The sequence below is a fragment of the Colobus angolensis genome, unplaced genomic scaffold (assembly GCF_000951035.1).
Source record: "Colobus angolensis palliatus isolate OR3802 unplaced genomic scaffold, Cang.pa_1.0 Scaffold22, whole genome shotgun sequence".
In the NCBI taxonomy this organism is placed as follows: Eukaryota; Metazoa; Chordata; class Mammalia; order Primates; family Cercopithecidae; genus Colobus; species Colobus angolensis.
In genome coordinates this window covers 4,999,112-5,010,531 of record NW_012115377.1, presented here as the reverse complement: position 1 = coordinate 5,010,531, position 11,420 = coordinate 4,999,112, and the positions used below count along the sequence as shown (strand labels likewise).

General features: G+C 58.8%; 2 protein-coding genes across 3 annotated transcripts in view; both read right to left on the bottom strand.

The window, feature by feature from the left end:
* The window catches only part of PNPLA6 (patatin-like phospholipase domain containing 6), a 28,664-nt gene extending 25,435 nt beyond the window's left edge, over positions 1-3,229 (bottom strand). The window contains exons 1-7 of one of the 2 annotated variants that reach the window (XM_011943566.1): positions 2,996-3,082; positions 2,791-2,858; positions 2,333-2,485; positions 1,668-1,735; positions 1,225-1,312; positions 972-1,054; positions 700-797 (exon numbers count right to left, since the gene is read on the bottom strand). In XM_011943566.1, the coding sequence (XP_011798956.1) occupies positions 700-797; positions 972-1,054; positions 1,225-1,312; positions 1,668-1,694 (296 nt within the window). In that variant the 5' untranslated portion in view covers positions 1,695-1,735; positions 2,333-2,485; positions 2,791-2,858; positions 2,996-3,082. Of the gene's footprint in view, positions 1-699; positions 798-971; positions 1,055-1,224; positions 1,313-1,667; positions 1,736-2,332; positions 2,486-2,790; positions 2,859-2,995 lie in introns of both variants that reach the window. The other variant, XM_011943565.1, reaches the window with a different exon arrangement.
* Positions 3,224-11,420, bottom strand: part of MCOLN1 (mucolipin 1) — a 15,952-nt gene continuing 7,755 nt past the window's right edge. Inside the window, exons 3-14 of the mRNA XM_011943567.1 lie at positions 10,405-10,572; positions 10,061-10,226; positions 9,360-9,468; positions 9,030-9,126; positions 8,732-8,831; positions 8,286-8,392; positions 8,019-8,168; positions 7,787-7,888; positions 7,277-7,399; positions 6,673-6,888; positions 3,580-3,710; positions 3,224-3,474 (exon numbers count right to left, since the gene is read on the bottom strand). Of these exons, the coding sequence (XP_011798957.1) occupies positions 3,438-3,474; positions 3,580-3,710; positions 6,673-6,888; positions 7,277-7,399; positions 7,787-7,888; positions 8,019-8,168; positions 8,286-8,392; positions 8,732-8,831; positions 9,030-9,126; positions 9,360-9,468; positions 10,061-10,226; positions 10,405-10,572 (1,506 nt within the window). The 3' untranslated portion in view covers positions 3,224-3,437. The remainder of the gene's footprint in view (positions 3,475-3,579; positions 3,711-6,672; positions 6,889-7,276; positions 7,400-7,786; positions 7,889-8,018; positions 8,169-8,285; positions 8,393-8,731; positions 8,832-9,029; positions 9,127-9,359; positions 9,469-10,060; positions 10,227-10,404; positions 10,573-11,420) is intronic.

The window sequence follows — 11,420 nt, the reverse complement described above, 5'->3', positions numbered from 1 at the left end:
TGTGGGTCCCCGGGGGGGCCTCACCAGGACGCTGAAGGTATAGCAGTCCGGGATCTCATTATTGATGAGGCTCTGGAGGTTAATGGTCTTCAGTCGGAAGTGGATGGTGACATTGACCAGCCTAGGCAGGAGGCTCGGGTGAGGGGCAGGGGCGTCTTCGGGTCCTTTCCAGCCCCAAGTGCCAGCGCCCCTGCCACGTGCTGACTCTGTAGCTGGTAGGGGAAGTGCTTACCCAGCAGGTGCCAGCGCAGGCGGGGGGCCCTGTCCCCACCTTAGGGAAGTAGCTACTGGGGTGAGAGTGCCTAGTGTGCTGCCTCCCCCACCCTGGGCCCCCCTCGAGCGAGCAGGCAGTACTTGTGGAATTTGAGCGTGAGGTTCTTGTAACTGGAGCTGCCTTCCAAGAGGGCGAGATCGTCACTGGGGGATGGAGGGGGCCGCTCGGGGGGATCCACCTGGATGCAGTCTGAGGACAGGGAGTCAGGGAAGGGCCTCAGGGGGCAGGGGAGGCCAGGCTGGTCTCAAACTCCTGACCTCAGGTGATCTGCCCACCTCAGCCTCCCAAAGTGCTGGGAATTACAGGCATGAGCCACAGCACCCAGCCAATATGGGAAGACCTCCACAACACTTTGGTGTGGGTTGATTACTCAAAAGGCCCCTGACATCACCCCTAATACCAGGTCACACCCAGCACAGCCTTACTTCTTGGCAATGTTTAGCATCTTCAGTTTCTTCTTCATGCGTGGCCGGGAAGTGGCGGAGACAGAGGTATCCACGAGGGAGGACGTGGATTGTGACACCTGGAAGAATGAAGGCGGGATAGGTCAATTGCTAATTCAGACCCTGGGGGAGAGGCAGACGGATCCAGGGGGTCTCCATCAAGGAAGGAGCGGTGGCAGAGCCTAAGACGTGTAAATAGGGAAGGGGCGCGGCCTCCGTGTGGTCGGGGCAGACCCCAGGGGTCACGGACTCACCTTCCGCATAATCTTCCGGCCATAGAACAGCACTTTGTCCCTCTTCCGGAACCGATACCGGGGGCCATCCGGGGCTGGGGTTTCTGGGGATAGGTGGGGACAGGGGCACTCCGAGCTCTGTGCAGACTCCACCCTGCTAGAGCTGGGGTAACGCGAACAGACGCCAGCAAATCCCCATCTCTGCCGCCTCGGGACCCGGGCATTTGGGCCCCCCACCACACAGCCTCCCAAGAGGGGCCCCTCGGGTGCTCACTTGGCACTCGCATCCTCCGCACCACCAGGAGGATGAGCACGGCCGTGACCACCACCGCCACTCCGGCCCCGATCATCACGCCCAGCACCTGAGGGACGAACGGCACTGGCTGCGCACCGCAAATCCGTCCCGCCGAGACTTCCCCGGGCTCCGGGACGTCCTGGAACCCATCCCTCTCCGCCACCTCCGCCCCCGAGGAGTTAGTAGCCAGCCCGTGACTCGATGTCCCCATCTGCAGAATGGGCCAGCGCTGCTCCCTCCCCGGGGGCGCGACTCTTCCCTGAGTCCCGGCGGCCCGCAGTGCATGCCGGGAAACGTAGTTCCGCCCAAGCGGACGCAGCGTGTTCTCGCCAGACCACGTAATGCGCGCTGAGCACGCCGGGAGTTGTAGTCCCCATGGCGCCCCATGCCAGCAGCTACCCGGTCCCCGCCCCACCCCTTACCATTCCAGTTTGCAGCGGAGCCTCCATGTTTGATTCCAGCTGGAAGGCCGATCTGGTAGCCCGAAGTCCTGGGAAATCAAGGAGTCGAAGGAACTCGTGCAAGTCGTCAATCTGGGCCCGCCCCTCCCCTGCCTCAAGCCCTGCCCCCAGCTTAAGCCCCGCCCTCGGGGGGGGTGAAGCTTCTCCACCTGCCAGGGGCGCGGCTAGAGGGGCGCTGCGGGACTAAGGAATGGAGCAAACGGACCTCCTGGCCCAGGCCAGGAGGTGAGGCGAGTCCCCGGCTCCCTTCGCCTACGCGTAGGGCCTACTAGACGCTCCGCCCGTCCAACCCCACCCCGGGGCCAAGGGCCGACCTGGCACCGACTGTCAGCAGCCTGAAGGCAGGTCCCCGCAGGGCACGGTCCCCTGCACCAGGTGACTTCCTCCCGGGTCACCGCCCTCTGCGGGACTGATCAAGCCTGACCACCCGACCCCCCAGGCCGCACCCCCTACTCCGTCGAACACTGAATGCCCCACCCCAGGAAAACTGGGGCCCGCAAGCCGTGGGGTCCGGGGGTGGGGACCTAGATACCCGGCTCCCGACCCAAGCCTGTCCCCGGGAAGACCCAGGAGCTGGGAGGCACGGGAGTACTGTCCGGGCATCCTCAAAGACGTCTGATACCCACGTTTCAGAAGAGTCCTGGGATGCTTGGTGTGGTGTGGGCTTGCAAGGCGCTGCTGGTTTTTGCCAGGGATTTACTATCACGTAGAAGTGAAGTTATGGGGGCTCTGTGGCACGGAGCATCACTGGGACTCCGGGACCGATGGTGGCGCCATTGCTGGGAGGCGTAACCAGAGACGCTGGAATTAGTGGGTGGGGATGGGGGGTCACTGGAAAGTTACTGAGAGATTCTGAGGATTACAGTACTACTGCTGGGAAAACCAGGAGGTGGGTGGGCACGTTCCTGGGGTGCTTATGAGAGCGGGCCTGGGGAGGGCGTCCGGGATCCTTGGAAGATACTGAGAGATGCTAGAACATTACTGGGATTTTTCTGGGAAGCTGAGGATGTTTCTGACACCGCTAGAGTATCAATGGAAATTCGGGGGCCGGGGGGTAGGAATCTCGGAGCCAGCGAGTCGTTACTTGGAAAATGCCTGGGTGGCCTGTCCTCTTTCACCCCCGGGCACACCTAGCTACCGGTGCAGAAACACCTGCCGGGACGTGGGGGGATGGGAACATCAGAAAGTCTAGAGTTAACAGAAATCGGCGGACAGATGTGGAAAAGCGGAGGCTCGCCAGTGACCCTCGAAGGGACACCCCTGCGAGGCCAACGGAAACCCGGACTCACCCAGGGGCGGCAGTCGGGGTCCACTCCGCGCCAACGCCGCTAGCGTTCCGCCCGGCTCCGCAGGCGCGGTCCCTTTAAATTATTCACTACAAGGCGCACAGCAGTCCCGCCCCGCCCTCCCCCTCCCCACCCGCGCCACACTTGGAAGGCCGACTGAGGCCGCCATGCTGAGTGCGGCCGCGCCTTAAAGGGCCTCACACCGCTTAACGCAAGGACTGCTCCTCCCGCTAAAAATGAGAACGACACATTTATTTTCCCTTTTATTCAACACCCTCCCCACCCTGTCTCCCCGCCCCCAAAGGTCCGACACGAAAGGTCCAGGCCCTCCTCGGGCGCGACAGGGAGCCGATCCTTAAAAGCAAACCCTAAAAATAAATAAGCGGGGTGGGGGGCGGGGGTCTCCACAGTCCAGGACCTATGGTCCAATGGCAGTCAGGTCGAATCAATTCACCAGCAGCGAATGCTCCTCCGAGGGGTCCCTGGAAGAGGGAAGCAGGGATGAGGGGCGTCAGTTTTCTCTGGCCTGCTCCCCTTTCCCCAGTCCCTAACCTCCAATCTGAATGGGCCAGACCCGGGACTCGAACCTTCCGCAGCAGCAGAGAAGACTACAGGCTGAGCCGCTCCCGCGGCGGAACTTGCCAGAGGTGGGGCTGTCCTGGCACTGTGCGATGTAGGCCTGCAGCTCGCTCTCCTCTGCGCCTGCGCCGCCAGGATGCTGAGGAGAGAAGCTGGGAGGCTCAGCCTGAAAGTGGCTCCCAACCTCCAGGGCCCTTGAAGTCCGCCCTCCCCTCCAGCCATATCTGCATCGCTTCCCACCTCCAGGCCTTTGCACTTGCTGTGCCTGCTCCACCCGTTGTTCCATAGTTTGCTTGCACAGAGAGACCTTCCCTGACCCCTGAATGTGGATGCAAGCTGTGTCTTTGCCAGTCTGGTGCCCTCTGCTGTAGGCCCAGCAGCTGGAGACCTAGAGCCAGGGCTGACACGACCTCGGTGGTCAGAAACCATCCATTGAGAGAGCTGGATGCACGCTAAGCACAGCTGTGGGAGCAGGACCTGAATCTGCCCACCAGAGTGGATGCATGTGTGTGATGTCTACCTGCTAAGGCAAGACAGGAAGTAGCTCCAAGGGCCTGAGTGAATGTGTCTGTGGGACAGCTGAATCCATGCATGGGGAAAAGGGGGTGTACGCATCTCTCACTCAGCCTCATGGAGGAACCATCTTTTCTCCAAGTTTTTTCAGGCTACTAGACCTTTGCTTTAGCTATTCCTTCCCCTGGGTGCACTGCCCCTGGACTCCCAACTCTTTGGTCTAGAGACGATGGAAGTGTTCAATATCTATGCTGTCCAATATGGCAGCCACCAGCCACACTGGCTTTTGAGTGCTGGATACACGATGGTGCGAGTCAGGGGCTGAATTTGCAATTGTGCTTCATTTGAATTAAAATTTTTAAAAAACTGTTTTGTTTTTGAAGCACAGTCTCGCTCTGTCGTCCAGGTTGGAGTGCAGTGACCTGATCTTGGCTCATTGCAACCTCTACGTCCCGGGTTCAGGCAATTCTACTGCCTCAACCTTGGGAGTAACTGGGATTACAGGTGCGTGCCACCATGTCCGGCTAATTTTTTGTATTTTTAGTAGAGATGGGGTTTTGCCATGTTGGCCAGGTTGGTCTCGAACTCCTGACCTCAGGTGATTCACCCCCTCTCGGCCTCCCAAAGGGCTGGGATTACAGGCGTGAGTCACTGTGCCCAGCTGGAATTAAAATCAAAATTTAAATAGCTGCATGGGGCTAGAGACTAGTGATGGACAGAATATTCTAGAAGCTCTCCTGGACCCACTCTCATACCAATCTAAAGCAGGCGTCCCTCTGTAACCTTCCACTCTTCCATCATACCTGTTACAAGTAGGTCATTGGTCATGGGATGTCTGTTCCTGTGCCATCCTTGTCCTCGGGCCTTGGACAGATCATGCACACCTGATTTTCCTCGATGCCCAGAATCCAGCACAGATCTTGGCCCTTAGATATATTTGCTGAAAGAATCCTATCTACCTGCCACTTCCACATCCTGCTGTGTCCCCTGACCCTTGCAGCTTGCAAGGAAACCACTATTCCCAGCCACCCTACTAAACAGAGGACAGAGGAGTTAGGAGCATGGCTTCTGGAATCAGACAGTCCTGGGTTGAGCCCACTTTTACCGCTTAGAAGCTAACCTGGGCCAGGCACGGTGGCTCATGCCTGTAATCCCAGCACTTTGGGAGGCTGAGGGGGGTGGATCACCTGAGGTCAGGAGTTTGAGACCAGCCTGGCCAACATGGCAAAACCCCATCTCTACTAAAAATACAAAAATGAGCCAGGCATGGTGGCATGCACCTGTAATCCCAGCTACTCAGGAGGCTGAGGCAGGATAATCGCTTGAACCGGGGAGGCAGAGGTTGCAGTGAGCTGAGACTGCATCATTGCATTCCAGCCTGGGCAACAGAGTGCGACTCCATCTCAAAATAAATAAATATATAAAGAAGCTAACCTTGGGCGGGGTCAGAGGGAGTCAGGGGCATGGCTGGGGGCTGGGGTCAGGGTGGGGTTTTTAGAGGTCAGCCGTAGGAATGGGGCCAACTGACGGTCACCATGTTAATAGCAAGGTCCCAGGGTCAATGACAAGGTCATTGAAACTCTATGACTTAGCCGGGTGCAGTGGCTCATGCCTGTAATCCCAGCACCTTGGGAGGCCAAGGCAGGTGGATCACCTGAGGTCAGGAGCTCAAGACCAGCCTGGCCAACGTGGTGAAACCCCATCTCCAGTAAAAATACAAAAATTAGCCAGGTGTGGTGGCACGTGCAAGTAATCCCAGCTACTCAGGAGGCTAAGGCACGAGAATCGCTTGAACTCAGGAGGCGGGGTTGCAGGGAGCCGAGTTCACGCCATTGAACTCCAGCCTGGGCCACAGAGTAAGATTCCATTAAAAAAAAAAAAAAAATTGGCTGAGTGTGGTGGCTTATGCCTGTAATCCCAGCGTTTTGGGAGGCCGAAGTGGGAGGATCGCTTGACCTCAGGAGTTTGAAACCAGCCTGAGTAACATAGTGAGACCCTTATCTCTAATAAAATAAAGAATAATACATTAATAATAAAATAAAATAGGCAGGGCATGGTGGCTTATGCCTGTAATCCCAGCACTTTGGAGGCAGTAGATCACCTGAGGTCAGGAGTTTGAGACCAGCCTGACCAATACGGTGAAATCCCATCTCTACTAAAAATATAAAAATTAGCTGGACATGGTGGTGTTGCCTGTAATCCCAGCTACTCAGGAGGCTGAGATAGAATTGCTTGAACCCGGGAGGTAGAAGTTACAGTGAGTCAAGATCGCACCACTGTACTCTACCCTGGGTGACAGAGCGAGACTCCGTCTCAAATAAACAAATAAATAAACTCTATGACTCGGTTGCCCTGTTGGTAAAGGCAGACTCAGGCCCCCTCCTGGCCCAAGCCCACCTTGACAATGCTGAGATGCCATTAGCTCCCCGTGCGCCCCCAAATTCCGAACCACCTTCTTTTTGGTTTCATAGAGTCTCCCACATTCTCTCCTGGGGTCTTCTCTGTCCACCCTGCGGTGTCCCCAAGACGCCCTCATGGCAAACTCCAGAGGACCCAGAGCCTGAGCTGGGGGGGCGCGTGCGGCTAACCTTGATGGTGTCGTAGGCACCGGTGATGAGCGCGATGAAGAGGCTGAGCACCATGTAGATGAAGAGGCTGATGAAGGAGTACAGGTAGAGCTGGGAGAAGAGCCACACTAGGCTGCTGCGGCCCTGCTGAGCCTGCATAGCGGCGAACGTCACGAACATGTCGTCCCCGTTGATGAGTGAGAACAGGCACTCGGACACCATGGAGAGCGAGCGGAACTGCCAGAAGGGCGGCGGGGTCAGAGGGAGCCAAGGCATGGCCAGGAGCCGGGGGCTGGGGTCAGGCTGGGGTCCCACGTGAATGGCCACGTCCCAGGCCGGGGTCCCATGTGAATAGCCAAGTCCCAGGCTGGGGTCACCATGTGAATGGCCAGGTCCCAAGGTCAATGACAGGGACACAGGGCCGACCTAGGGTCTGGGTAGACAGAGTAGAAGGGGAGTAATCTAGGTCGAAATAGGGTCATCAGCAACTGTGACACAGGGTGTCACCAAGGACCACAGGGGACAGTGGACAGACTCCCAGCAGTCACCGAGGGGTCATCTGGGGGTCACAGTGTCAATGACAAGGTCACGGGGTCAATGTCAGGGACATCGGGGTTAGACGTACCTTCACGTGATAGGGTCCCAGCACGATCCAGCCACAGAAGCAGTAGCCCAGGTAGATGACGGCGACGCAGCAGCAGAAACGCATGACGCTGGGCAGGGCCACCCGCAGTGTGGCGATGAGGATCTGGGTTGGGGCAGAGGGAGCCTCGTTGAGGGTGTGATCACAACTCAGGTCCGCTGTGGGCACCCAGATGGGGGTGAGAGGGGCAGGGCCTTGCCGAGGGCACAGCAGGTGTGGCCATGGGAGCCAGTGGGTGCCTAGAAGGGTCGTGGCTGTGTCTGAGGGGGTCTGAGGGCACCGCATGGCTGGACTCAGCAGGGTGGGCACAAAGGAGCAGGCTCCCAGGGCCCCGCCCAGGGACAGCGACAGATATATCTGGTGTGGGCAGGTAGGAGGAGGCGGCTTGCAAGCGGTCATTGGTCGGGGCTGGTGAGTGCTGGGTGCGTAGGGATTTATTTGGAGGGTGTGGGGTAACCATGCGGAAGGCCCAGCCGCGTGCAAAAAGCTCACGTTGTAGTTGTGGAAGAAGGTCAGGTAGCGGATCACGCCCACCCACACCAGCAGCGTCGAGGTGCCCAGCAGGATGCTGCAGACGTCGTAGCTCGCCAAGTTCTGCGGGTGGGAGCTGCATCAACCCACCTGGCCCAGCCCTTCCTTTGGAGGGCCTGGGGGAGGATATAGCCCTGGATAGGCACTGACAGCAGGGATGGGACCTGGGGCCCAGGGTGTGGGCAGGACGTACCTTGGCCTCGATGCCAATCTTCATGATGGTGCCCGAGATGGTGAGCACATCGCTGGTGACCAGCAGGATGTACCAGCCATTGACAAATTCCAGCCGCTCCCACAGGCTGATGACCCGTCCCCGCTGCCGCCACATGAACCCCACAAACTCCTGCAGAAGGCAGGCAGGGTGAGCACCTGACCAGGCACAGGACCCTCGAAGCCCTGGCTTTTATCGCCCCCGGGCAAGGCGGGGAGGACACCAGCACACGTGACGCAGGAGCCTCACGTTCTGCAGCAGGAAGCCTCGAAGGAGCGAGCGGGCACAGAGGAGGAAGGACAGGGAGCAAGTGAGGATGACCACCACGTCAAACAGGAGCCGGAAGCTGTTGTCTCCTGTGGGGAGGGCACAGCAGGTAGGGCCAAGGGTGGCATGGAGCCTTGGGAGGCCAGCGCTGGTGCCAGGCCAGGCTGGAGACCTAGGGGGCTGCACGGCTGGTTTTGGTTGGTCAGTGGGGCTCGGGGCTTGCTTGGGGTGAGTCAAGAACCCCGGTCAGCGCTGGTCTGGGGCTTGGAGGATCCCAGGACAGGACAGGGTCCCTGATCTGTGCTGATCTGAGGCTCAGTGGATTCCTAGGGAGGTCAGGGCCCCAGGCAGCGCTGCTCTGGGGCTTGGGGAATCCCAGGACAGGCCAGGGCCCCTGGTCAGCGCTGGTCTGGGGCTCAGGGGCTCACCGTGCCGGAAGACACTGGGGTGCTTACACTCCTGGATGTGGGCCTGGGTCTCCAGGCTGATGGGGATCCGCCCACTGTGTGCTTTATTGTCAAACGTGATCTGTGGGGGCCAGTTGGGGGCAGAGTAAACCTTGGCAGCCCCAAGCCCCAAGGTCCACATGACAGGTGGCCTGACAGACCCCGGGCTCCCTCCCTCATCACCCGCACGCTTGCCCTTGGCCAATGCTTCCAAGACACTCCCTGACCAGGTCCCTGCCCTGGAACTCAGGAGCCTTGTGGGTCCCCGGGGGGGCCTCACCAGGACGCTGAAGGTATAGCAGTCCGGGATCTCATTATTGATGAGGCTCTGGAGGTTAATGGTCTTCAGTCGGAAGTGGATGGTGACATTGACCAGCCTAGGCAGGAGGCTCGGGTGAGGGGCAGGGGCGTCTTCGGGTCCTTTCCAGCCCCAAGTGCCAGCGCCCCTGCCACGTGCTGACTCTGTAGCTGGTAGGGGAAGTGCTTACCCAGCAGGTGCCAGCGCAGGCGGGGGGCCCTGTCCCCACCTTAGGGAAGTAGCTACTGGGGTGAGAGTGCCTAGTGTGCTGCCTCCCCCACCCTGGGCCCCCCTCGAGCGAGCAGGCAGTACTTGTGGAATTTGAGCGTGAGGTTCTTGTAACTGGAGCTGCCTTCCAAGAGGGCGAGATCGTCACTGGGGGATGGAGGGGGCCGCTCGGGGGGATCCACCTGGATGCAGTCTGAGGACAGGGAGTCAGGGAAGGGCCTCAGGGGGCAGGGGAGGCCAGGCTGGTCTCCCCGGAGTCCCCAGTGGCCTTCTTTCCTGTGCTTCCCCAGGGCTGGGTCACTCCTACAGGCCTGGCACTCTCTGGGCCGGCGGATATTTACTGAATGAACCATATTAAGAAATAACACCTGGTGCTTTCTATGTGGCAAGAGTCACATTCACACTAAGCATATTTTTTTTCTTTTTCTTTTTTTTTTTTTTTTGAGACAGGGTCTCACTCTGTCACCCAGCGTGGAGTGCAGTGGCATGATCATAGCTTACTGCAGCCTCAATCTCCCGGACTCAAGTGATCCTCCTGCCTCAGCCTCCTGAGTAGCTGGGACCACAGGGGCACGCCACCACACCCGGCTAATTTTTTTGTACGTAGAGACAAGGCCTTCCTACGTTGCCCAGGCTGGTCTCAAACTCCAGGCCTCAAGCAGTCCTCCCTCCTCAGCCTCCCAAAGTGCTGGTATAGGCATGAGCCACCGTGCCCAGCCACAGCTGTTGATTTTAATCCCAGTAGCTCAGGCGCCAAACAGCGAAGCCCCGCCTTGCCCACTCACCAGTAACCACCATTGGATCAATGTCAAATGTGTCGTTGGCTGGGTCCACATGGCCTCGGTGGTAGTACCGCTGGCAGATAGCAAGCCCTGAGCCATTGGTCCAAGGGTCACCCCCGCCATGGACATACGCATACCGGCCCAGTGACACGTCAGGCAACGCCAGGTACTGTGGGCAGAGAAGGGGAGGGCCTGTGAGTCCGGCCCACTCTCTGCAGCCTGCGCACCTGCACCTGCACCTGCCCGCCCACCTGCACCTGCCCGCCCACCAGCACCTGCCCGCCCACCAGCACCTGCCCGCCCACCTGCACCTGCCCGCCCACCTGCACCTGCCTGCCCACCAGCACCTGGTCTACAGCATGGAAGATGGCCTGGTACAGCTGCTCCCGCGTGTAGGCTGCGAAGGTGTCATCCGCCCCGTCCGAGTAGCCCAGCAGGAAGAGGTGTCGGAAGGCAATGGTGTTCTCTTCCCGGAATGTCACAGCCAGCTGATTACTGAGCCCAAACAGGATGAGCTGGGGAGAGGGTAGCGGAGGTTGGCATGGCTAGGATGGGGATTGGGGGATATCTTCCTCGGGGCACAGGCAGAGGAAGAGGACAGGGAGGGCCCTAGAGATGTCCACTAGGGCGGGGCAGGGCCCTGCTAACTTGGGCTACAAACACGGATTTCACTTGTGCATTTCTTTGCTTTAATTTCACCCCAACTCCTGGCATAAGCTCCATGCCATGCCGACCACTGTGTCCTCCCCCATACAACACAGGATGGGCACTCATCTATCTCACTGCAGGGACTAATGTTCATGAAATGTTTACTGGATGTCAGATTCTGTGTTAAACCCAAACTTTCAGGGTAAGTACCATGACTGGGTTCCTTTTCTTTTCTTTCTTTCTTTTTTTTTTTTTTGAGACAGAATCTCACTCTGTCGCCCAGGCTGGAGTGCAGTGGCATGATCTTGGCTCACTGCAAGCTCCGTCTCCTGGGTTCTCACCATTCTCCTGCCTCAGCCTCCCAAAGTGCTGGTATAGGAGGCATGAGCCACCGTGCCCAGCCACAGCTGTTGATTTTAATCCCAGTAGCTCAGGCGCCAAACAGCGAAGCCCCGCCTTGCCCACTCACCAGTAACCACCATTGGATCAATGTCAAATGTGTCGTTGGCTGGGTCCACATGGCCTCGGTGGTAGTACCGCTGGCAGATAGCAAGCCCTGAGCCATTGGTCCAAGGGTCACCCCCGCCATGGACATACGCATACCGGCCCAGTGACACGTCAGGCAACGCCAGGTACTGTGGGCAGAGAAGGGGAGGGCCTGTGAGTCCGGCCCACTCTCTGCAGCCTGCGCACCTGCACCTGCACCTGCCCGCCC